This window comes from Podarcis pityusensis (assembly GCF_964106645.2).
Source record: "Podarcis pityusensis genome assembly, chromosome: 2".
Taxonomy (NCBI): domain Eukaryota; kingdom Metazoa; phylum Chordata; class Lepidosauria; order Squamata; family Lacertidae; genus Podarcis; species Podarcis pityusensis.
Window position 1 is genome coordinate 35,527,140 of NC_138029.1, and position 26,186 is coordinate 35,553,325.

General features: G+C 44.0%; 2 protein-coding genes and 1 pseudogene across 10 annotated transcripts in view; 2 read left to right on the forward strand and 1 right to left on the reverse strand.

The window, feature by feature from the left end:
• Positions 1 to 1,367: 1,367 nt before the first annotated feature.
• LOC308470636 (uncharacterized protein) lies at positions 1,368 to 16,220 on the reverse strand. Of its 2 annotated transcripts, XM_080994112.1 has the most exons (5): positions 11,195 to 16,220; positions 6,489 to 6,594; positions 4,615 to 4,801; positions 1,567 to 1,654; positions 1,368 to 1,464 (listed from the first exon to the last, which is right to left on the reverse strand). In XM_080994112.1, the coding sequence occupies exons 1-5, from the start codon at positions 11,290 to 11,292 to the stop codon at positions 1,461 to 1,463; spliced, it is 483 nt and encodes a 160-aa protein (XP_080850238.1). In that variant the 5' UTR covers positions 11,293 to 16,220; the 3' UTR covers positions 1,368 to 1,460. The 2 variants fall into 2 exon arrangements, 1 of the variants encoding a protein (XP_080850238.1); XR_013982502.1 differs by lacking the exons at positions 1,368 to 1,464; positions 6,489 to 6,594 and having other exon boundaries at positions 1,566 to 1,654; positions 13,552 to 16,220.
• ITGB4 (integrin subunit beta 4) overlaps positions 1,650 to 26,186 on the forward strand; it is a 68,993-nt gene continuing 44,456 nt past the window's right edge. For 4 of the 7 annotated variants that reach the window (XM_080993573.1, XM_080993574.1, XM_080993576.1 and 1 more), the window contains exons 1-4: positions 2,390 to 2,547; positions 20,931 to 21,019; positions 24,437 to 24,519; positions 25,791 to 25,892. In XM_080993573.1, the coding sequence (XP_080849699.1) occupies positions 2,543 to 2,547; positions 20,931 to 21,019; positions 24,437 to 24,519; positions 25,791 to 25,892 (279 nt within the window). In that variant the 5' untranslated portion in view covers positions 2,390 to 2,542. Of the gene's footprint in view, positions 2,269 to 2,388; positions 2,548 to 2,640; positions 2,662 to 20,930; positions 21,020 to 24,436; positions 24,520 to 25,790; positions 25,893 to 26,186 lie in introns of those variants that run through there. The other 3 variants (XM_080993571.1, XM_080993570.1, XM_080993572.1) reach the window with 3 other exon arrangements.
• On the forward strand, positions 21,114 to 22,495 carry LOC308471532 (Golgi reassembly-stacking protein 1 pseudogene; annotated as a pseudogene). Its single transcript has one exon. The product of its transcript is annotated as a Golgi reassembly-stacking protein 1 pseudogene (transcript).

Consider the following 26,186-nt stretch of genomic DNA (forward strand, 5'->3'; position numbering starts at 1 on the left):
AAAATCTATTAAAGATTTTATTGGTTACAAAAGTATGTGCATTGTCTCTCTTGGTGTTTTCTTTCCACAGAGAGATCAGTTACATTCGGTGAGAAACATTAGTGTTGTATAACAGGCTTAGGCAAACTCCGGCCCTCCAGGTGTATGGGATTACAATTCCCATCATCCCTGACCACTGGTCCCGTTAGCTAGGGATGATGGAAATTGTAGTCCCAAACATCTAGAGGGCCGGAGTTTGCCTATGCCTGCAGTATAAGGTTGGGGAAGAAGAGAGGGGGGAAAGAAGGAGAGGGGGGTGGGGTGGTAAAATGTACATTCTTTTATTTAGTATATGTGTGGGGGTTTTGTAAGGCATGCTTTTAACGGTAAGCTCCCACCCTGATTATCAGTGCGATGGATCCTAACAACGGGTTGGCAGTGGCATCCTTCTCTATTATTTACATTTGTATTGTCTAGAGCAGGAATGAGCTGACTTCAAGCTTGTGGATCTACTTTGTGGGTTTTTTCTTGGATGGGAGAGAAATTTGTTTCAGTTTGCATTTAAAAACTTGCCTAATTCGCTTTCTCCAAAACAATATGAGAACTGAAACACAGCCATCCTTCAAAATCCACACAACTAATTTCACAGTGCAGTTCTCTAGCCAGGTAATAATGTGTACAGAAATATGCATATACCAGGGTAATGTGCAACATGATGGCTTAGAAATAGTGGTAGACAAACATTTAGAACTAAGAAAGATTTATTTTCATTACCAGAAGTGAGTTCACTGACCTTTTACACAAAAACCAATTCCTGGTTCCCTCGTGTAAGTATTGTTCATTTCAGCATCTCAGTTTGGGGTGGGAGGTGGGAATTGTTCCTATTGTTAAGCCATCTGGAGTCAAAAATCTCTTGCTTATCTACTGCAAATTACCTAGAGATCTACAGGTAGATACTGATCTAGATTCTGTTCACCCTAAACCTTTGGAACTTGGAGCACAGTTTGGCATGAGAAATACATCTATGTAGCCTTCTGGTCTTGAAAAACCCATAGGGCGCACAGCTAGGAACCAGCCTACTGATGAAATAAGGGCTAGTTTAAAAGCCTTTTAAATGCTTTCTAAATTATGAGACGCACATAGTAGCAGCTGGAAAAAAGTACAAAGCAGCCTCTCTCCTTTAATTCCCAACCATAGCTGCATCTTTGTTTACACATTGCAAATTAGCCTGGGGTGGACTTTTATTAGGGCAAATCACAGGACATAAAAAAATGACCACTTCTTGCATGATCCCCACTTAAAACACATCTCGTGGCTTAGCACTTGGAAGAGCCAGCTCTGTACTGACCAATTGCACAAACAGGATTGTGCTTTCAAGTCACCAGTTAGCGGAATTAGGCTGATGTATAATCAGACTTGGGAAGCTGTGGGCTTTAGTCTGGGGGTACTTAATCTAGAGGTGGTGGGGTCCAATTGTTCTTTCACCTATTTGAGGTACAAACAGAGGATGCCGGTCATTAAGCTTTTGTCTGGCAGCGAAGGAAATAGGGAGCTGGAGCTTGTTGATATAGCAGGAACTTTACTGACCTTTCCTCAGGGGGCTGCGCAGGGCTCAAATACCAAAACACAATGCTCTCTTGACTTCCACAGCATAGGATGTTTGGAGGGCCAAGCTCTAAAGAGACAGAAAACTGGGTTGGGGGGGAAAGGGACTTCAAAGCAGTAATCCAGCCAATTTTATTTTGTGTGCGTGCGTGGATGAAACACTGAAGGACTGGAGCGAATCGTCTTGTGGCACCATCAAGCTTATCAGATTTGTTTTCCTTCCCCTGCTATCTAACAACCCCTTTTGCAAATTTTCGTTGCAGACGTTCAGCTGGGTTGGGCTCTGTCTCACTCCTAGCGTCAACCCCTTTTCCTGTGGGTGGGAGTATTTTTTTTTCCCCTTGGAGAAAAGAGCATGTGTTTGGGAAGAAAGGAGTGCAGGCTTGGCTGCCCGAGCTGTTCTTGCCCATACAGGTGTGCGTAACTCACAGGCATGCCAGACAGACCTGAGTCACGGACAGCCACCCCTCCTCCCCTCTGTGCGCACACCTGAGCTAAAATAAAACTGTCTCTTCAGACTCCACTTGCCTGAGAGCTGTTCCCATTACTGCTCTGCAACTCTTCCATATGCTCTTGGTGAGAGAAAGGCAGCCAGAGGGTGCTAAAAAGCAGAAGTAAAGAGAGAGGAGAGAGAAGGTAGAAGTCAACAGCATTTGATCAGAAGGAACCAGGAGCCCTGCAAAGGTATGTCACATCCACCAGTTCCTTCTTCCTGCCTTCCTTCCTGAGGATTTCCATTTGGCATCTAAAATAAAATCAGGAGTTGGGGGAGCTGGGGGCGGGGGAAGAGCCAGGAAAAAACCACCACTTTCATTTGGAAATGGCAATGAAGCAGTGAAGTCCTCCCTCCGCACCCCGCACAACTCTTGCCTCTAGAGGAATTTCTTGGCTTGGTGTGTGGGTGCCTGCTATTTGGATTGTTGCACAGGATTTGGACTTTGAATCAGACCCAGCACTAATGAGGTTTGTGGAATTAATTCATGTCTGTTCTCAGCCACTGAGCTTCCTTTATTTTTATTTTTTTGCCTATCGATTAACCAGAGAGACGTTAAATGAAGCGTAGGGCTTCTCACCCAGGTAGGCACCAGGACACTGTGTGTTCATGTATACTTTCAAAAAGTTTGTAATGTGCTTTCTCTTCTCTTTGCGCCACTTGAACCTGGCACAAGTTGTTGATCAGCCAGTTTGATGTTGCAGAGCCAGGCAAGTTTTTTCCTTCTTCCTGGAGATTCGTTTGTTTGAACAACAACCACACAAGAAAACTGTACTGTATCTGTAATTCATTCACACATGCCACCAGCACTGGTATGCAACTTGTATTATGAAATAATGGACAGTTTCTAGGCAGATGTTCAGTTTGTGGATACTATCCTAGCATGTTGATACAAATGATTGAAGAGGCTTAACCTGTTTAATGCCTACCTGCCATGAAACTATTAAATTTGTTAAAGGCATAGGAGCACTTATAGGGGTGGGCTGGGGAGATGACAGAAGCTGTGCTTTTGTAAGATGAATCATTTATTAAAGTCTGGGACACATACTCAAGCTTCTTATCTAGATAGGAGTTTGTATTTCAGACTAAGAAGGTTTAAACAGTGTTCTGATGTGATTTCTGTTTAACTGAAAATAAAACATTTGTCCTGATTGCAGATTCTGATGTAGCATGTCCAGGAAAGGAAGGCAAATGTGAGGGATGGAATAAGGCAGGGAAATGGTGTGCAAGAGGTTTTGTGAAGGACTGTTTGAATGCGAGAGACAGCTCGGAACAGAATAAGCAGGAAGCGTGATAGAATGACAAATAAGATGGAATTATATGTGATAGGAGAGTAGAGTGGATGTCAGAGAATGGGTTACAGCAGGCATCCCCAAACTCGGCCCTCCAGATGTTTTGGGACTACAACTCCCATCATCCCTAGCTAACAGGATCAGTGATCAGGGATGATGGGAATTGTAGTCTCAAAAACATCTGGAGGGCCGAGTTTGGGGATGCCTGGGTTAGAGTGTAATTTAGAGGTCAGGCCATGCTTCACTGAAGCTCAGCCTCACAGACCTTTATTCAGTGTGAAGGCTCAGCAGTTACACATGCAAAGTAGCAATAAACAGAATGCCTCTGAACATGTGCAATGAATCATAGTCAGAAGGGACCTTAGAGGTCCTCCAGTCCACTCCCTACTCAAAGCAGGATCTGCAGTGCAGGATGCATTTACAGCAATCCTCTGCCAGGACAACCCCCGACAACCCCCCCCCAAAAAAGGACAGCATACTACCCTATTGTGAGGCAAACAGTTCTCCTACGATTTCGCTAAGATCTGCTTCCCTGCAATTTCCACTCATTCATTTTAGTCCTGCCTTCTGGACCCACAGAGAACAAGTCTGCTCCACTAAACACCCCACAGCATTCAAAGATTAGTGAGCCTGGTATCCAGGCTGGGGATCCATTTTAAATCTCAAAAGAGGGCCGAGGAAGATCCAGCAGGGTCCAAATGATTGTTCCTGGTTAGATTTTTCTTTCTGAAGGGCAAATAGGCACTGTTTCATTTTTCCCTGAAGAAAAGGGATTTCTGCATTTGCCATGGATATCATAATGCACAAGCCCATTTAGCTTTTAACAGCAGAGTTTCAGCAAACCGGGGAATCGCTTGCCTGTGGGCAAGAATACAAGGAAAGAGAGAACTGGCCTCTCGCCTCTGTAAATGGCAACCAACACCTCCCTTTGTATGTTAAAACACATCTTTCACGTGGGGCTCTGTTCACCCCATACAGCCCACACTGCAAAATGTTTTCTAGCCAACGTGTACCCTGTGACTTCATTTGTGATAGAAAGGCTAAGTCGTGAGAGTGTAATCACCTGGAAGGAAAGAAAAAGAGAGCTAGCAGATGGAAAGGACATTCATGAAGTGGTGCTACAGGACTAAACAGATAGCTAAGTACTGGGTAAAGGGAACAAGGACAATGGTGTTAAGCTGAGCTAAATCCTCAGGTGTTCAGGTTTTCTGCTGTGTATATTACAAGAGGAAGAAAGAGGCTTACCTCTTAAATATCCCTCATTGTGCTGGTTGTTCCCCACTGGTTCTTCCATTTTATCAAGATTTCCTGCCATCCATTGTTGGCAATACATAGTACTGCCTGTCCATGCTTCCTCAAGCAGGCTGGTCTTTGCCAAATGTGCCGTGTGTAGCTTAACTGATGGGGTGAGGCTGAAGCACAGAATTCCCTCCTGAAAGAGATCAAACCATGGAGAGGCAGCAGGAATCTAGTGAAAAGGTTGCAACTGCTCAAAATAATAGTGTGCCTGGCAGAACCTTTTGTAGCAGACACTAAGAATGGAAACAGAAAGCAGAGATTTGCTCCAGGTTAATGAGTTTTCAAGGCCCAAACAGCTTTATCGTTTGCTTTAGAGACCACTGGTCTCAATTCTGGTCTATGCTATCTCCTCTTAGTGCTTCAGATGTATACAATGCTCTGGTGCCATAAAACTACTGCTATTGTAGTTCTGTTTGGGGTGGAGTATTAGCACATGTTTGTAGAGTTCCTTGCACAGGCTTCTCTCTCTGCAAGAAATTCTGAGGATGTAGCTACACCCTGCTGCCATGCAGCCTCATTCAGAAAGATGACAGAGGGTGGTAGCAAAATATCTAGTAGTGATACCTGTTACACGTACCTCTTTACTGTTATGTACTTAAAATTATACCTTATACTTGAAGATATCCTCTATTGGCCTTTCCCATTTTTTTGCATCTTTCTTTTAAGATTTTATTATGAATTATTATCAAAGTGGAAATTGTTCAGTTTGGTTCTGGGGTGTTTTATTTATTGTTCACAGCTACTTTTGTTATGTTTGTAACTATGTAAATCTTGTCATGTTGTAAGCAGCCTTGAGCAGGGTTTTTAATTGTATGGAAAGGCGGAGTCCTGCCTGGTGCCCTCCAGATGTTTTGAACTAGCACTCCCATCAGCCCCAACCGGCACAAGCAATAGGGGTGATGGGAGTTGTAGTCAAACAACATTAGGAGGGTACCAAATTGGGGGAGGCTGCTTGACATGTATCTACTATGGTGACAAAAGCTTATTCTACTTCTTTAGCATCTTCTTTAGTGTAACTTCAAACTACTGTATTTTACAAATATAAGCTGAGAATTGAACTTCTGCAAAACGACTCACACCAGAAATTAGAAATTAAGTTCTGGAATAATTGACTGTCCTTAAGTAGACAAGACTTCTGGTTCCCCCAATTGACTGTTCTCCCTTCTGATCTTAGAACTGTTTAGTATAGTAAATGAAGTTCTTCTCCGTGAATGCCCAAAAACTTCTTCATGTGTTCAGATGAAGCCAACTGGACCCAGAGTTCGAGTTGGGAGTCCAACAACTTCTAAAGGGTCACAGGTGCCTCACTGCTTTTTTACAAGGAGGTTGCGTAAGAGCTGAACTTCTACTAAGTCAGACAAGACATATTTGTGTGAAGGGCGACTGTGTATAGATTTGATGTGATGAATGAGAGGCCTGTTTTGTTTTTTGTCTCTGGTGGGAGGGAATAACCAGGAACCAGCTTGTCTGCGACTCAGCCAAAAGTTGTGATATCGAGCATTTGGGCTATCTGACATGCCTTCCGTTTTGCTATCTGTATGCCTGCAGTCTCTCTTTTGCTATCTCTCAAGCTGCTCCCTTCTCCTCCTTTAAGCCAAATTCTTCTAGGAAACATTTCTTTCCTGGGTCATTATAACCCCAGTTTCCCCCACCCAGTATTTCCTCATATTGGTTAACACTTCTCTTATCCTCTGATTCAAGCTCTGCCCTTTTTCTCACCATTGCAACATTAGTGTACTTAGATCTTATGCTTTGTCTGCAGAAGAGTTTTGTCTTATAAAACAGTACCAAATAGATGTGCAAATGTCTCATCTTCGCACCTTTTGGGCTTCCACTTCCATGTCCAAAGCGGAATTGTGCATTTGGGGTGGGCATGTGTAGGCTGTGTGTCTCTTTCTGTATTCTGTACGGTGCCAGTAGAGTAGGCTATGCGAAATGGAAGGCATAAGGGTTGAAGAGAGCAGTCAAAAAACATGAAGGCAGTTTCTGCCTCAAGGCTTAGAAACCAGCACTAATCTCAACACAGGTCCATCCCCATTGTCCTAGTTATACATTTATTCTACTGTCATCCTTCTCTCTCTCTCTCTCACACACACATACACATTCTGTAAATACATTAAATTTTCTTCTGAAGTTGCTTGCAGAACAAATTTGGAGTTGGACAAACGTTAACATTTTTGCACACACACACAAAAATAGCAGCTGGATCAAACTATAAAGGTAAACAGAGATACAGCTGGGTTGCCACCCGCTGGTCATGCTGGTGCACAAAGGCAAACAGCTCAGAAACAAGACATCATGGAAAATCCACAATGGGATTAAGCCTGACCTACCACACACTTGCATTTCCCCTGCTTTAAATAAATGGTATGTGGGAAAGGGTTAAACTCTCTCTCCAACACCCTAATCCTAGTCCAAATAAGCCCCATATCGCACAGCAGCTTATAAGCAAAGAGAAAAAGTTGGATCATGGACCTCCAATATCACATTTAGCTGGGTGCTTTGCCGCCCTCAATACGTATATTGCTTCTGCAACAATTGGCCAAGATGCTCGGATCCTTCAAAGTTCAAGTGTTGGAGATGTTCCCAAAATACACATAGACAGCCATGGGTGTAGCCAGGATTTTTTTTGGGGGGGGGGGCAGCCAAAGTTGTTAAGCTTTTTTAGGGTATACTAAAAAGAGGACATTGCGGGGAGCAGCCTTTTTCAATGCTTTTCAATTATTTTTGTGGGGGGGTGTGTGCCCCCCTTTGACTACACCCATGTAGGCAGCCACTACTGTGTGTAGAGGGAGGTAAGCCAAATGGGCAGGCTGGTACTTTATTGGGCCAACGTCTGTTGACATAAACATGTGCAATCTTCCATATTTCACTAAACATCTACCTCTGCATTCTATTTGAGCGAAAGCTTTGTGTAAGCCCCGAAATCTTGCATTATTCTTTCACCAACTACCAAAGGGGGTTGGGTTGTGGGGGACCTTATCTGTTTTGATGTTTACACACAGTGTATGTGCTTATAGCCTCTCCTATCACGAGGTTTCAGGATCATGGGTTGTCTGAAACGGCCAATCAGAGAGAGTTAGGAAGTTGATATTAGCATTACATCAGACTCAAGAAGAAGCATCAAGCTGCTGGACCAAACGGTTGAGAGAACTTGCATCCCGCTAGTTCTGTGCTTTGTACCTGAGCTTTCAGGGATGAAGAGGGAGGTTTGTGGGCCTTGCGAAAACAGAATTCTGGAAGGGTGTGTGCAAAAAAAAAGCCACCACAGAGAAGCAAGCAGCCCACAGACAGACAGAGAGGGGAGGGGAGCAAACACAGAGCCCTTTCATATCTTCTGGGATTTGGGTATAACAAAAGAGCTGTTGTATCATTTGCTTGCGGTAGCACTGGATGATTCTTGCAGGGCACAAGAAAGAGTTCATCTTCCAGTATCACACAAGCTTAAGGGCTGCTATCAAGGGACAAAAACCTAGACACCTTCCTGAATGTACAAGTGTGGGGGTGGGGATAAGAGAAAGCGCTCACTTCTTCTCTCTCCCCCCCCCCCGCCACTTTCTCCTTTCCCCCAGTCTTTCAGCATTGTGTCAGAGGTTTCACATAAACAACAGATTGATTGTTCGTTGCATTTTTATATCACTCTTCTTACTACACGCAGCTTAGGGTAATGTTCAGTAATGTTCAAACAACATCCAGTCTATTGAAATGCATGCATAAAAATATGTTAGAATATCTTCCAATGAACCATAGCATGGAATCTCAGCATCACCAAATATATAGCCAGGTGCTGAACACCATTATCTCACAAAAGCTTGGGTGAACAAATAGGTCTTCAATTGATGCCTGAACTTTAAAATCAAAGAAGAGAACTGGAGTTCCAAGGGAAAGGAGTTTCACAGTAAGGGTGCCACCACAAAGAAGGCTCTGTCTTGTGTGCACAACCACTAAACTTTAGCAGGGACTTTAACATTTATGTAACTGATGATGTCACAGACTCCAGACTCTTGCAATATGAACTTGCTCGTTTTAGCCTAGCCTAGCCTATGAAGCAGCCTTTGTAGACCACACTTATCCACCTAGCTCAGTATTGTTTTACACTAACTAGAGGTGTTTTCCGGCTTTAGCTGGATATGCCGGAAATTGAATTTAGGACTTTTGGTATGCAAAGTGTGTGCTCTACTAGTAAGCTATGGCCACTGCCTCCTGGATGGTGGTATTTTCTCTTTAACTACAGAATGAGTGCCGACAGGAAGGAGCCTGCACTTTGGACTCTTGCAAAAGCCTCGCCCTGGTCTCCCGGAAGAAGTGAAAGTTATTAAGAAAAGCTACATGTCTAGAGTTTTATTGCTTTCTAATCTCAATTATGTTCCTTAACTCATTATGGCTCAGTTGGGTAGCGCAGGGGCTTACAAACCTTTTCATAGTGTCCTTAAAAACAAACAAACAAAAAATGTCTAAGCCAGGGGTACACTTGCAAACTGAAATAACTGTTGTGGGCGCCACACACACAATTTAACTTACCCCTCCCCAGTTGTACCCTTCCCCACCTTGCAATTGCCTCCTTCACCACAGGAGCCTTCTATTACAGTGGTACCTCGGGTTACATACGCTTCAGGTTACAGACTCCGCTAACCCAGAAATAGTACCTCGGGTTAAGAACTTTGCTTCAGGATGAGAACAGAAATCGTGCTCCGGCAGTGCGGCAGCAGCGGGAGGCCCCATTAGCTAAACTGGTGCTTCGGCTTAAGAACAGTTTCAGGTTAAGAACAGACCTCTGAAACGAATTAAGTACTTAACCCGAGGTACCACTGTACTTTCATGGACAGCTTATTTCAAGCCTAATTTCACCAGGTGGCAGGGAATGGGAATGGGACACTGTGGGCATCGAGGAAGCCCTCTCTGCCCGCATGAGCACCCATTGTCAATTCATGGTTTAGGTTAACTAAACAGAATTTACTCTTTCACATTCTGTCTGGAATATTAGGTGAGGAATGTCAAGATTCTAAAGCTGCACTCCAGTGACAACCATAATAAATTACCTAGCCCAAGCTTATACCGCTGAGGAAAAATCTAATGAACTCTTTCAAGTGGAAGCCCTCCACAAGGGCTTCCACTTTTGTAATGTGGCTTTCTTCCTGCGCTACCGAGAACAGGGAGGAGGAGGGAATGGGGAGAAGAGGGAAATCGTTCTGTCCAGCAAGCTGATGTGCTTGTGCAAGCGGAACATGTAGCATAGCTCAGTGTTGAATTCCACCCCTTGTTAGTACCCATTTGATCTTTCAAGATGTGTACCTATGCTAGTGGCAAGCGATTTCTTTAGAGTTTTCTTATTCTTATGGAGTATTTAGAACAGACCCACAGCCTGAGAGAAAACATGACAAAAGCAGAATTCAAAACATTCCTTAGATGGAATTGCTCTTCCTTATTAAACTTCTGCCTTCCTCTTTTCTTTTCTTTTGTGCCCTGAGGCTGACAGGTGATTTGAACTTCCAAGTATATTGTTGAATTTGTAACTATATAGCTGAAATCATTCTTGAAATGCCCAGGGTATTTTTCCTGTTGACTGTAGACGTTCTCCTCAGCAAAATGATTCAACTTTAAATTGTGAATACTGTGGCATATACAGTGGTACCTCGGGTTACATACGCTTCAGGTTACAGACTCTGCTAACCCAGAAATAGTACCTCGGGTTAAGAACTCTGCTTCAGGATGAGAACAGAAATCGTACTCCAGTGGCGCGGCGGCAGTGGGAGGCCCCATTAGCTAAAGTGGTGCTTCAGGTTAAGAACAGTTTCAGGTTAAGAACGGACCTCCGGAACGAATTAAATACTTGACCTGAGGTACCACTGTACAGTACATCCAAGAGCTCTACCGCTGTTTGTGAGAAGGATGCCAAAGATTGCAGGGGGTGGGGGTGGGGGCTGGAAAATGCACCTCTCAGTTGCATAACCCAATATTGTAGGCAACTGCCCTTGAGGAGTCATGCTTTCATATGCCATATTAGGGGCTTTTCCTTTTGTTTGTTTTACTCAGAGAAGGGAGTGATATTGAAACCATCACTATGATTAAAAGTTGACAGCAGCAGAACAGCAGGAGGTGAGGGCCATACAAGAGATGTAAACACAAGGTAGCCACACAGAGAGCCATTGTCCTGAACAATTTACAGTTTAAGAATGAGAGATTGTTAACGCCACGCACTCAAGCTTCCAACGGTTCTGTTGTGCAGCAAGGCAAACATTTATTCAGTACTACTGATCGCTTACATCCCCTGAAAGCAAAATTCACACACACAAACCTTGTACGATTTGGCATTCATCCAAGGCATTAAATAACTCATTCTCTCCTCTTAACGGTCGCTTCCTCTCTTTCCCCTGAACAATCTGGGACACCTTCATTCCTCTGCTGTTTCCAAGCACATAAATATCCATAGAGCTTCAGGAATGGCCTTAGTGATTTGCTTTGTTTCGTTTCCCAAGATTAAAAAAATAAAAGAAGCAAAGTTGCTCCCTCACACTGATTTAATCACCTTCTCCTAAACTCCATGCCAACTCCAGACTCCTGCTCCTGGTTTCCCTCCTTCTCCAGTACTGAGGTAATGTCTCCAAGGTGACACTGGATTTGCATACTGTGTGCAGGCTTTCTGTGTTAGTGTCCCAGAGTTGATAATATAGGTTTAGGGATAGAATAACTGTTGTGGAGAAACTGCAAGCAGGTTGCCCTACCATTAGTGAGGCAGCCACCTAAAGTGCTGGATGCCAGGGCAGGGGGAGGCGGAGAGAAGTAGCAAGGTGTCGAAGGACAGCATTGTGTGTGCCAGGTGGCCTACCCTGTGCCCCCTAAACTAGCCTGCTGTCCTCAAGATGCGGCAAAGGACATTGTGCAGTAGACAACGAGATAAGATTCAACTTGGAATGGAGGATGGGGGCAACTTGCCCTTCACCTCAGGCAACAAAGTACCTTGGTAGGCCCCGCGGAGGACCTTAAGGTTCACAAATGACAATATTTTGGAGGTCACAGGGTGGTTAGATTGGTCTCAACTAGGGCCAAGCGCTTTTCAGTACTGGCCCCGACTTGGTGGAACGCTCTGTCACAAGAGACTAGGGCCCTGCGGGACTTGACATCTTTCCGCAGGGCCTGCAAGACAGAGCTGTTCCGCCTGGCCTTTGGTTTGAACTCAGTCTGACCCTTATGTTTCCCTCCCCTTATGGTTTTGATCTATGGGCTACTTTTAAAATGAGGCTGCATTTTAAATTGCATTTTAACCTGTATTTTAGATTGGTTTCCCCATCCCCCACCCCTACTATGTTTTTACTGTAATTTTTACTGTTGTTAGCCTCCCTAAGCCAGACTCTGGCTGGGGAGGGTGGGGTATAAATAAAATTTATTGTTATTTATTATTATTACCTTGAGTCAGTGCTACTGCACACAGCACAGGCTTTGGGAAGAAGGCGGGAGGACTCTAGGTCCCTGTCAGAGCCTTCATGCCTCCTTCTCAAAGTCCATGGCCTCCTTACCCGGCTTTGGGTAGGCAGTGTCAGGGCTGCAGTGAGGAGGTTGTCAAATGTTGCCAAGGGCCACCAAAAAAAGTCTTGAGGGCCGCATGCTGCCCTTGGGCCACGTGGTGGACTACCGTGTGCTAGGCCCTAGCAGATGGGGCAGAGTTGTGCCCAGTTGCTGTGTAATTTCTCACACTGTTGAATCAACACCTGGCCCTATCATTAGGTAGAGTGAGGTGGTTGCCTCAGACATAAAAGGCCATAATTTTTTTCCGAAACAAAATAAAAAAATTCCTTCCAGGAGCTCTTGTGTGCATGCACACTTCTTCTGAAGTGTATCTGAAGAAGTGTGCATGCACACGAAAGCTCATACCAATAACAAACTTAGTTGGTCTCTAAGGTGCTTCTGGAAGGAATTTTTTTATTTTGTTTCGACTACGGCAGACCAACATGGCTACCTACCTGTAAATAAATTGTTTTGTGTGTCATAAAAGGCCATAAATTGTGAAGAAGAAGAAGAAGAAGAAGAAGAAGAAGTTGTTATTATGACTGTTGTTTTACACTTAGAGAGAGGCGCTTTAGGGATTTTATGTTGCAGGTGCCAAACTTAGAGTCTGATGCAAATGGTCTGCAAGGGCACTATTTGTTGTTCCAATTCAGGCAGCAAAAATTTGTAGATTGGCCTTGTTAATTCCCCAAGAACTGCAAAGTTCTCAGCTTGTTGGTAGTCAAGCTGATGGCTTTGCTGGACTATAAGTACATTTCAGTATATTTTCCCCCTTTCCCAAAACAGCTATCATGTTTATGAGATGGCGGGAAAGACATCACAAGGATATTATCTGAGAGGTGATACGAGGAGTTGATACCCAGGGCTTTGATAGGGAGAGAATGAGGCTTGGAGCCAAAACTCTGTTTACATCTGGCATTACAATCTTTTCAGTAGGAGATTTAAGACCTTCCTTGTTGTCCAGGCCTTCCATATGAAATGTTAAGTTACAACTGTATTCTCTGTTCCTTAGTTTATTGTTTTTAGCCCGCCTTTTATTATGCTGGTTGCTATTTTAATATTGTACTTCGATGCTGTGTCAATTGTTTTCATACTTTTAAACGCAACCCTGAAATCTTTTGATGGGAGGTTAAGAAATATTTTAGCTAATTAAATAACAGCAAGGGCTCCTCCAGGCATTGGCACAGAGCCTTTCATTTCTCAAATATTCTTATCTTTGCTGAAGAAAGCCAAAGCTAGCCCAAGATTATCACTCAGCTACATGGAATTAATACTGTGGGTATTTTAAATCAGTTTTGAAAAACACATAACAAGACAGTACAGTAAATCATTTAAAATGTATGCATAGCACAGATTTGTACAAATAAAACACAGTCGTACCTTGGAAGTCGAACGGAATCTGTTCCGGAAGTCCGTTCGTCTTCCAAAACGTTCGGAAACCAAAGCGTGGCTTCTGATTGGCTGCAGGAACTTCCTGCAGCCAATCGGAAGTCACGGAAGCCCTGTCATATGTTTGGGTTCCAAAAGAACGTTCGCAAACCAAAACAATCACTTCTGGGTTTGCAGCGTTTGGGAGCAAAAACATCCAAGTTCCAAGGCATTCGGGATCCAAGGTACGATTGTACAGCTGTTTCATACATATGTAACCCAGGCTGTGAGTGGAGCCCAGTGGCATTAGAGGCAGTCGTTTTGGGGAAATAGTAAGGCACAGGCAGTCTGACCAGTGGTCCATCTAGCTCAGTGTTGCTTACACTGACTGGCAGAAGCTCTCCAGGATTAGAGGCAGGAAGTCTCTCTCAGCCCAACCTGGAGATTCCAGGAATTGAACCTGGAACCTTCTGTATGTAAGGCAGATGCTCTACCACGGATCTATGGCCCAAATATCACCGTGTGTCCCTTAGATTTGGGATGAGCCTGGCTTCCTCCAGGCTTCACTACTGAAATGACAGATATGTGCACCAAGAAACTGAATGCTGGCTGAGCAACCTGTCTTGTTCCTCCTCATGCTTCAGGTGGGCTGCCTGCCTAGTTTATTTTTACAGTTTTGAAAGCATGACTTTTTATAGCCAATGCATTTCTCTGGTAATTCGTCTTCTTATTCACAAAAAAGTATAAAACTTCTCTGGCAGTTCTCTAGTCTAGAAGGTATCTTGGTGACATCAGAAACACAGAGCCAATTGGTGCCCTGCCCTGCCAGTCTCTGCTCCATAGTGAAAGCACTTTCCTGGCAGTGCCACTGCTAGAAATAATATTGTCTTGTGTGAAGCCTGAGGGTTTCCTGGTTTACATCTAACTCTGCTCAGTAGCAATGACAATAATGGACACGTGTTGTATATTCCTAGGTTTGATACCTGACATCACTATTTAAACCAAAAACGGGGAGCAGAGCCGGGGGCGGGGGAGAGAGAGCCACTGCTAGAAAGGGCCTTGGTATATGGCAAGCCCACACATTTTCAACACAGTGACAATTTGATGATTTTTTTCAGAGTTGCACACTGAATGAGCTCATTAGCTGTTTGGCAGCAATCTGTTATCACAAAAATCCTTGTTGGTACTGACAGGACCCAGGGAGTGGGAGAGCTTACATATGATACATGTTGGCTTGAAAATTAAGGAGAAGGTATTTGAAAAAATAAAGAGTGCTGGGAACTCGGGCTCTTTTCACCAGCACTGAGTCCCCCTACAAATGAGAATACTGTAAATGATTACGCACCATGACATAATATTTGAGGGCAAATCAGTGAGAAATTATGCCTGCGTTTGAGGGGCAAGGAGTTGGCTGAAAACTTTCAATCTTCCGAGAGCTCCCACACAATATCAATTGCAGTCAAAGAAAACCAAACTCAAATACCCCCAAACTACAAAACATACAGATGGTACAATCAGGGTAGCAAGGAATGTTTCTTCATATGCATGTTATATATCATTCAGGGTTGTATCAATGTTTCTGCATGTTGCAGTTGTGAATAATTTCACAACCAATAACACTTCATGCTTACGGCACTGAAACACCCTCTAATTGCAATGGACAGCAAAAAAGTAGTCAGTGGGAACTGAAACACAGCATTGTGGCTGTCTATTACGCAGCTTGCTTGCGTATAATAGGTACATACAGCTTGAGATTTACCATTATAACTGCAGAACAGTGTTGCCGATGTGCAAAAATTATAATTATAGTTTACCTTCTCTCTTTTTTATACCTACCTAGGTCTCCAGGAGAAAGGGATTGATCCATTCAAAGTCAAGCATTTTTAGCCCCATTGATTTCAACGGCAGAAACAGCTTTAATTCTTCCATTGAAATAAATGGGGTAAAACTTGGCTAGATTGTACTCATACTGTTTTCAGGTCTCCTGCATGGGGGATAACCTGTCCTATAGAGCAGTGAGCTAACCTCTGCACACTAATAAAACAAATTAAAATAGACACAGGCCTGGAGTAATGGGAGAGGTGTAAACCTCTCTATCCAGTCCAGAACACTAATGGGGACATAATCTGCCCTCTCCTTGGTCATGAGATTGCTCATTCAGTAAGTGTGGAGTTGGTAATAACCTTGCTCTTCAGCTGGTCTGTGTCCTGTGTGTGCATATGCACTCTATATGTGCACATGTGAGAACTGGGGGAGGGGGCAGGATGGGACATGATGCTACAAGGTGAATTAATCCTGAAGCACCTGATGGCATCCAGTGAGCTTCATGGTTGAATCTGAGGAAAAATCAGTAAGGCCAGTGTGCTTATGGTGGACTAGCCATTGGGGTGGCTCACCCTGTGTTTAGATTAGGGACCAGCAAACAGAGGCCTCAGGGGCCATATACTGCCTCTTCTAAGTACCAGTCACCTCCTATCAACCCCCCCACCTCAAATTACAGTACTTTATATGTGAACAGGAAAGATGGCTGCCCTGTTAAACCTATCTTGGCTCTCAAGCAGTAGAACTAAGCCTGTTTAATTGGCAGTAGGCCATTATCAGTGGGCAAATTTATGCTCCCATTCTTGGTAATCCCATTCTTCCACAAGTGGCTGCTGCAAGGATTAGAACAAGAAGCAAAGGTAACTGGAATACACATCCATTTTTTGTGCGTAAAAGTGCTCCATAACAAAGCATGCACCACAATCACATATGAAAAAGCATCCGGACAGATTTGAGTTCCTCCTGTGTTTTCTTTCTTTCTTTTTCTTTATGGGTGGTAATTTCCATTTTGGAACGTTCCACAACATATGTTGAGATTATTGAATGATCAGATAAACATTGTCAAGGCATGTGTTCAGGGGAGCTTGGGCCTTTGTGGTGCCAACGTTTTACAGCCAGCATTACCCCACAGAGTTACAAAGGGTGTGTAGACTTCCTTGACAAAAGAGGCCTGTGAGAACGTGAGCCTTATTATTCCAGAGCCTGTTGCTGACCAAAAGCAGGGCTTCCTATGGAAGCCTGGCATTTTCCACGGCCCCACCCAACATTCTTTTGTTGGCTGGTGCCACTCTGGAAATTATTAGCACAATGGGAAATGGCTGACAGGAGGGGTTTGTTTTGAAACTTACCTTGTTTTTCTTCTCCTCTCAGTCTCTGATTAGTCCAGTAGGCCTTAAACGCAGGAAAAAGGAGGTGCTTGTTTTGGCTGTGAGTCACGTATGCAGAGAGACGCCTGCCTTAAACTAGCAGGGGTCTGACTTACTGCAGAACCACAAGTCTGATGGATAGTGTATATACAGTAATAGGAAGTCTCACAGTGTTATGCTTTGGGGTTATTTCTCTTCTTTGAGTAGGCTTGAAGAGAAAAACTATTGAGCATGTTAATGTATTAGGCTGAGTCTTTTCAGCTACTCCGATAAGTTCGCTCCTTTTTTTGAGGCATTAGTTTGCCTTGTTCATGTTTGCTTTCCTCGTCTGCTCAAGTTACAGAAGTTAATGTGCTTCGCTGAGGTGTCCTAAATGATGTCATTAAGATAAGGTTTGCATAATGTCAGGCGTGCTACATCGAGTCAAAATACATTCCTCTGCACCCCTGCAAGTTAAGGTATGCATAATCTTTAGTAAATTTAACCTGTTAGACTGCTTCTTGCAAAAGAAAAAAGAATATTCTGCATCAAACATCACAAAGCTTGAGCTGCTAGACTAAGCAGACCTCCCTTTAAACACAAGTTGGAACCAGTTGATTATACCAGTGGTTTCAAACAGTGTGCCATGGCACCCTGGGGTGCCTTGAATGATGGTCAGGGGTGCCAAAGGCAACATTGGCCTCTGTCCCTCTTTCCTCCCCTCCCCCTTTTGATGTCCTCTTGCGTCTCTTTCCTGGCTACAAGGTCCGCAGGCGAATGGTGCCCCTGGGGCTGGCCAGTGGGTGCTGGTTGCCAGGAGCTGAGGTGCCTTGGAGTAAGCAAGCAAGTGGGCAAGGGAGCCCAGCCAGCCAGTCTGCCAGCCCTTGCTTTTGGGAATGGACAGACATGTCCTCGGCCCCTGTGGGCAGTGTGAGAAGGCACCTCTCTTTGGGGTAGGGGTGGGGGCAGTTCAGAGATCTGGGGTGGCCACAGCGGCTGCCCGGAGGACTCCCAAGGAGAGGGGAGAGGAGAGGAGGCTGAGGGTACACTCCACAAGGGAGGGTGTTCGAAAAAGAGTGAGGGGCTGCCAGCTCTGCAGGCAAGGGGTGACATAACTGGGCTCCTGAGCCCCACGGGGGTCCCGCAGAAAGAATGTAGTTGGTCAAGGGAGCCGTGGACTCAAAAAGGTTGAAAACCTGGATTATACTATCAGCAGCACCAGGTAGCAACACACTGGGCCACCCTTTTGGGGTTGCACGCACAGGATTTGTGTGTTTTAATACCACACCCCTGCACGAATGAAACTTCTCCACAGAAAAACAGCATGTCAAGGAGATGAGTTCAGCAGTGGCATTTTCCCTGACATGCTATGTTTCTGTGTGAAGAGCAGGATGCTTTTTTTTTTTTTTTTTTTGTGGTACAGTTCAGGAAGGCTTTACTGTGATTCCGCTGATTGTATAATCTGACTCTTACACAGTGTCAGAAATAGAGAAGTGCTTACAGAGAAGGCAGCCAAGAGAAAGGATGAATTATCAGTGACTTTATATTGGGTTGCTTTTGAAGCTTCTTTTAGCTCTTCTAGAGCCATGCCAGCTTCCGACAAGCCAACTTGGCTGTGCCTCTTTGGTCTAGCAGCTGTGATGGAAGTGAGCAAAGACAGATGGGGTTCTCACCAAACATGGAGCATCAGCAAAATATTTCATCAACATTCAATACTGAACTTAGAGTATAATATGAGCATTCCAGGAGCGGGGGAGGTAATCTACTTTAATCACTACATAGTAAACTCTTGGTATTGGGATGCTGGTGGCGCTGTGGTCTAAACCACTGAGCCTAGGGCTTGCCAATCAGAAGGTTGGCGGTTCGAATCCCCACAACGGGGTGAGCTCCTGTTGTTCAGTCCATGCTCCTGTCAACCTAGCAGTTCAAATGCATGTCAAAGTGCAAGTAGATAAACAGCTACCACTCCAGCGGGAAGGTAAACAGCGTTTCCGTGCTCTGCTCTGGTTCGCCAGAAGCGGCTTAGTCACGCTGGCCACATGACCCGGAAGCTGTACGCCAGCTCCCTCGGCCAGTAAAGCGAGATGAGCACCGCAACCCCAGAGTCGTCTGCGACTGGACCTAACGGGCAGGGGTCCCTTTACCTAAACTCTTGGTATTAGCATTGACTGATCTTTCAGTAGCTTCATAATCAAGTGCCACCACTTCTTTGCAAAACGGCTGATGATGCTTTTCTAAAATTTGGAGTAGTTTATAAGAACAGTAAGCTAAAGCAAAAACAACAACAAAGATAAAGTTAAAAACAAAAGGATTATGTAAAATAGCAATATTAGCAGCAATTGAACTTCAAAGCAACAATTGCAAAAGCAAGAATCGCAAAATCTCTTATAGGCTGCCATATGGAATATCCTGGACATCCGGCTGTCAGAAACAGTGTCCAGGTGGAAATCGCTGAAAACTGCAGGAAAATCCATACATATGGCAACCCTTAAAAATAGCTCCAAAACTACTTTTTAAAAAAAGTTTTGCAAAAAAAGTTCAACAACCGGATTTTCACTTTTTGAAATATGGCAACCCTATTTGTCTATGGTAGTCTTCAGGTGTTGGTGCTACATAGGCCTTCACAATCAACTTAAACCCACCCCAGCTCCTTTTTAAAGTATTATCTCCACTGCAGAAGTCTTAACCATTCCTCCATACAACTTCCATGTGGACACTCTCATATTAGCACTTTTCTTGCAAGTCTGAGATAATCACATGGATAGTATTATTCGTGTGAACTGGCCCCGTGATTCTGTAGTCTCACTGTCCCATGTGCACCATTTTGTATTGGGCCTGGAATCCACCCTTTTATTCCATTTAAAAAGAAAAGCCAGTTTCTAGCCCTTCACACCTGTGAAAAGAGGTTTGCAAGTAAGCAATGCTTTGGGGGGATTTATAGCATAATAAATTATGGAATACACACACACACACACACACACACACACACACACACAATATGTACAGGTAAGATAATTCAAGTGCTACTTATTTGGCACACATGTATATAGTTTAGATGAAAGACAGCCTTGCAGACACCTGTGGTTGTTGACTAAAGACTCTTAAAGAGATTCCATGCTGCTTCAACCGCATACCCATGCTGACTGTCTCAGGTTATTCCCAGGTCACTTGTGTTTGTAACAGGGAATAATGCTCTCTAGACGCCTCCAGACATACCAGTAGTATTAATCCGGCTAGTCTTTTGCATGATCAATTGTGAGAAGGAGGTGAGTCAAACACAGATTTTACCACCAGAGTCCCCCCCCCCACTTTGAACCCACATTGCTTGATTATTGAACACCTGCAACAATCATAGACTAAAGTTGTAAAAGGAACATAATGACTCCTGCTGTATCAGACCAAAGGTCAATCTACTCCAGCATCCTGTTTGCAAAAGTGGTCACTCAGGTGTTTCTTGGAAGCTCACAAACAGGACATGAAGACAGCAGCTCTCTGCTGGTGTTTGTTCCCTGCATCTAAGTGGTACCCACTGAGCTGGTTTACATGTAACACTAAGCCAAACCATGACTTAACACAAATGCTTGAGCATGGAGGCTCCTGGAGAGGAGATTGCAGTTGATTGCAGCCACTTTACTCCTCCTCTGTTCAAACCGCTGCTTCCCTGCAGTGAGCTAAGCCATGGTTTGACTTGGCATGTCATCCAAATCCAAGTGTGTGGTTTATCTCCTACAGACAAGCCATGAGCAATAAGGCACAGAACAAACCTTCATCTATGCATAGAAACTGCATAGGTTATAGAAATCTTTGCCCTCTATTTTGTCAATACGTTCCTTCTTTTTCTGGTGATGCCTAAGTGACCAGCTCACCTGTAGACAGACCTATCCTCCATAAAGGTATCTAACATTTTTGGAAGTCATCTAAGCTAGATGACTTGTTAGGCTAGTGAATTTTATGTTAAAACATTGCTTATGTGAAAAAGTTATTTAGGAATGTTGCCAAAATATTTACGGATAATTTGCTGTAGTCAGAGGTAGTATTCAATTAAGTTTAACCATGAGAATAAATGAACATGACTAAGTTAGTTCCATTAATTTCAACGGGTTTACTCTGATTAAAACATAGTTGAATACAAGAGAACAGGAACATAGGAATTGTTGGCTGGGACTAGGCTTGCCTAGCTCTCATGCTGGTGATTGTGACTGACTGTTGACTGTTGAATTTCAGGAATAAAAGAATGGACAAGATACTACAAAGGACTTTGCTTCGGCTGTTGCTGTTATCACTGCTTCATACCTTGAGCCAAGGAAACAGAAGTAAGTTCCACATATATTATAGATTTCCCTTTACCGCCAAACAGTGCTATTGTTTTCAGACCACTGATAGATAAACAAATTGGCGAGTCGGCGCTGCAGCGTTGGAACTTGGCAGCGGCGGCTGAGGGAGGATGAGGATGGCGTCGCCGGTGTTGCCTCCAAGCTCCTGAGGCGGCCCTCATGGGGCTGGGCTCCAGCTCCGAAGTCCCCGACGGGGGCTCCGAGGGATATCATGTGCACGGGGTTCAGGAAAACTCCCCTGCTCAGCAGGCTGGACTGGAGCCATTCTTTGATTTCATCCTCACAATAGGACACACCAGACTGAACAAAGAAGGGGACATCTTAAAAGATTTGCTGAAAGCCAATGTTGAGAAGGCTGTGAAACTGGAGGTGTACAACATTAAAACGATGAAAGTGCGTGAAGTGGAGGTGGTCCCCAGCAACATGTGGGGAGGGCAGGGGCTCCTGGGAGCCAGCGTGAGGTTCTGTAGCTTCCAAAGAGCCAATGAGCATGTGTGGCATGTGCTGGATGTGGAACCGGCTTCCCCAGCAGCGCTGGCTGGCCTGCAGCCGCACACTGATTATATTGTTGGATCGGATCAGATACTGCAGGAGTCTGAAGATTTTTTCTCATTGATTGAAACCCATGAGGGGAAGCCGTTGAAACTGATGGTCTATAACACAGAAGCTGATTCCTGTCGAGAGGTTTTTGTAACCCCCAATGGAGCCTGGGGTGGAGAAGGAAGTTTAGGGTGCGGCATTGGATATGGCTATTTGCACAGAATTCCAACACAGCCTTCTATACCAAAGAAAAAGGCAGAAGCTGGTCCTCCTTCTCCTTTGCCCTTGGGAGACACACCTCCTGAACCACCAACCAATGGCTATACAGAGGCTCCTCTGTTAGCACCAAACTCCCAAAGTGAAGAACCTGCAAGCTTAGAGTACAGCACAGATCAAAGTGTAAATATGTATTCAGTAGAAAATTCTCTACAGCCTCCTCCTCCTGTGCAGAGAGTCATGGATCCAGGTTTTATAGATATGTTTGGAGCTTCTTTTCCTGAATTAATTGTCTTAGTGAAAACAGTCAAGGTGCCTTCCGCTGCTTCTTTCAACTTGCCAGACACTGTTGCAGCAACTGATAGCTTGGTATCTAACAACGGAATTGATTCACACTTTGACCAGGCCTCTATTCCAGTTTCAGAAGATTCTGTATCTTATGCAGAGGGCTCAAGTCCTCAGCCAGAGTTGGATTCAGTTTCTGTTTTGCCATCCTTTCCTGTGGATATCTCTGTAAATGCAACATCTAAAACTGATGGTGGTGCTCAAGAAACACTTCTGCCTTTAGATGGGACTGAGAGCTCGCAAATGACCAAAGCTTTACAACCTTTACAAATTGACAGAAGAAACTGCACAGATCTAGTGCTAAAAGTGACAGCACTTGCTATCAGCTGTAAGGACATTGGTACCAGACAATAAGGCTTTTGATACCCAGTGACATCCATTGTATTGCTATATTACAGTAATACTGCAAGAATTCAAGCTGTTTCCAGTGACCTTGAGCCAGCCTTTTATTGTGTGATAGGTTTCAACATCTGCAACTACTGCTCAGCAATAACACTGATAATTTGACTTGGAATAAGTTCTTTTAAAATGCTGTTTTGTGTGAAGAGTTTGCTGTCTGCCCAAAAGCTAATAGCAAGACTTTTAGTTTTTTTTAAAAAAATACAGCTAGTAAGCACACAGTGGCTTGATTTTAGCAGAACCTTTTAGCCCTCTTTCTAGGTTTCAGTTTTAATTGTGACAGCTGTTCACCTTCATTTTATATGTCAAAATATTTAATGTTTAAAATTCCCAAATGACGCTTTACAATTTGACTCTCTCTGGGCACCCATGTAGAAGAGGCTAATGTGTTTTCAACTTCCAAGGCTGCAATCCAGGTTACAGTGCTTCCTTGCAGAAGAGCTGCTACAGTACTCTTTAACTCCATCCCTGGCACGTGCAGGTGGGATGGCATAGCCCCCACAATCCTCCTCCTCTAGTCAATGCCACATTAAAGTTATCTGGGAGACAGGGAGGTGCATGCAGACCTGTTGACTATACACATGCCAAAGAAGTAGGAAATGAACCCAAACAGCTACTTCATTCTCCTGTTGGATACCTTACTTGTTAGAATAGTTTCAAGGTGAACGTAAGCAACTTATAGTTTTATACTTGGGGCTAGATGTGGCTGAAATATTTCTTCTGAGCCTCTGCAAATTAAAGGTGACGATTCTAAACATGCATGCATGGTAAATTAATTGAATTTCAATTTTTCTTTTCAAATTGTGTTCTAATGACAGGTAGGTGTTGACTTGAGCAAATAAGCTAATATCATGTAGGATTGTACCCGATGGTGAGACTGTTGCTTTTTAGGGAGGCTGATTTCTCTCCTGAGCTCTGAACACGGCTTTATTCAACATGAATAACAGATGTTCTATATCACACTAGCTGTGTTGAATGGTATATTTCAAAATGGTTTTTGATTCTCTGCTTCTGTTTGTTGAAGATTAAAAATAAACCATTTTGGGGGGGGAGATAAACAAATTGGCGCCATTTTGTGGGATGTGTCTTGATGCTCTGCAAGAAAGATGGTGGAAAGATCGATTATTGTCTTCCTGTGCAACACTGAGTAGGCATAGTATATCTCATTTCTAGGCAGAATAATTACAAAATATAGTGGGCTTAATAGATGGTGCAGACAGTACAGGGCAGTGGCTAAAAGTCTATTTTTGGCATTGTATGTAATGCATGAACCCAGCCTTCCGCAACCTGACACTTTCCATAAGGTTTGGACTCCAAAGCCATCATCCCCAATCAGCATGGCCAACGGTTGTAATCCAAAACATCTGAAGGGCACTAGGACAGGGAAGGCTGGTACCTATGATTTAGATCCGCAGTTGCAAAACGAAACAAGCTTATTCCTGCAGGTCAAATTGGTATCTGTATTCTCCTTGTATTGCATTTCTCACCTGAAATTCTTCTTATCTGCACCAAAGCCATGAGTAACGGTTTTCACATTGGCCCAGTTCACATATAATACTAAGCTGAACTATGGCTAAATGTGAATGAGGGAGTCTGCAAGTGCGTGGAGCAAACATCTTGGCCATCTCACTCCTCTCCCATTTCTCCTGCTTCCATGGTACCTGGAGTTAAGTCATGGTTTGGCTTAGCATTACATCTGAACCTGGGCTCATGGTTTGTCTCACTGCTAACAAACCACGAGCTGTAATTAAGATTTGTTCTTGACTAACATTGTGTGTGTCCTGCAAAGGAAATGAGAAGAGAGCCAGAATGGGACTAAGACAGAGTCCCCTTCTTTCTCCATTGCTAGACCAGTCTGGTTTCCTGTGTTTCTGACTTGTTGCTCTTGTCTCCTAGATAACCGTTGCGTGGCTTCCAGGGCAAAAAGCTGCACTGAGTGTATCCAAGTGAGCAAGGACTGCTCTTTTTGCAGTGATGAGGTAGGAGCTTTTTATAATTGTTGGATTGTTGTCTTGATGCATACACATCTCAAAGTTCCAAATTTCACCTGAGTTTTGGCCACAATCTCACAGCCTCCAGTGCTGCATTCCTGGGCAATATCAATCCTGATTACACATGTGATGTGTGTTGAGCCTCTACTCTTATGGTCCTGCTGACTCTAATGTACCTGTATGCCTTTGGATGGGGATGCATAACGTTTAGTTTCATCCCTCTCACTTCTAAATAGATTATTGCTCTACACACTCTAAGGAGTCCTTGACATGCGCATGCTTATCATTTGACAGCTACAATATCAAGTACTAATTTGTATGTGTGTATGAGCAAACAGAAGTTTCATATCACTCCAAATACAATTCTCTTCAGTGGGCTAAATTCGCACATTAAGGCTGCAATCATAACCACCATAGTTAACCTGAGAGTAAGCCTTATCAGATTCAGTGGGACTCATTTCTGAGTACACATGATTTTGGATTACAGCCTAAACTGCTACTCCTCAAATGTTACAACTAAATTGCAGGGTTAGTTCATACAGTGTGTGTAAATTACTTGAGTGTAGTCTTCCCCAGTGTCCAGCATCCCCAGCCAGCAGGATCAAGGGTTAAGGTTGATGTGGATTGTCTTCCAACAACATTTGAAGATCAAAGGCTGGGGAAACTGATTAGTGCCTCAGTGATTGGTAGCGGAATTGCATCCCATCCCCCCCATTAAAAGCACTGTGTGAGAGAGATGATGTGAACTTTCCAGCTCTGATGTTCCAGGTTGTAGCCAGGTGGTATGTTAGTGTCATATAGAGTAAGGATGGAGAGCAAAAACTTGGATTTACAATCATACCTTGGATCTCAAACGCCTTGGCTCCTGAACAAATCTGCTCCCGATCGATCGAAACCTGGAAGTGAGTGTTCCGGTTTTCAAACAATTTTCGGAAGCCAAACGTCAGGCGCAGCTCCCACAGCTTCCAATTGGCTGCAGGATGCCGTGCCTTTGTTTCCGAAGGGTTCCGGGAATTGAATGGACTCCCGGAACGCATTCTGTTCGAGAACCAAGGTACGACTGTACTCTCTTCACACTGTTGCAAACCTACGTCTCTTAAGTTGCAGTTACAGGTAGACGTAGGAATTTCTCATGGGACCACTACATCCTACCCTCAGTCTAACATGGAGGCAGATAGTAAGGTAAATGCTTAAAAATAGAGAATAGCATGTATTTTCTAAATGTGTGTGTCATTGTTATACAATTTCTTTTGCCCTAGAACTTCAAAGAGTCCCGCTGTGATTTCAAAGACAACCTATTAAGATACGGCTGCAGTCAGACCAGCATAGTCTTCATGGAAGGAGAGATGCTAACAAAATCGGTGAGTGGAGAGGAAGTCATGTAAAGATGGGATTTGTTATTGTTGTTTAGTCGTTTAGTTGTGTCCGACTCTTTGTGACCCCATGGACCAGAGCACGCCAGGCACTCCTGTCTTCCACTGCCTCTTGCAGTTTGGTCAAACTCATGCTGGTAGCTTCGAGAACGCTGTCCAACCATCTCGTCCTCTCTCGTCCTCTTCTCCTTGTGCCCTCAATCTTTCCCAACATCAGGGTCTTTTCCAGGGAGTTTTCTCTTCTCATGAGATGGCCAAAGTATTGGAGCCTCAGCTTCAGGA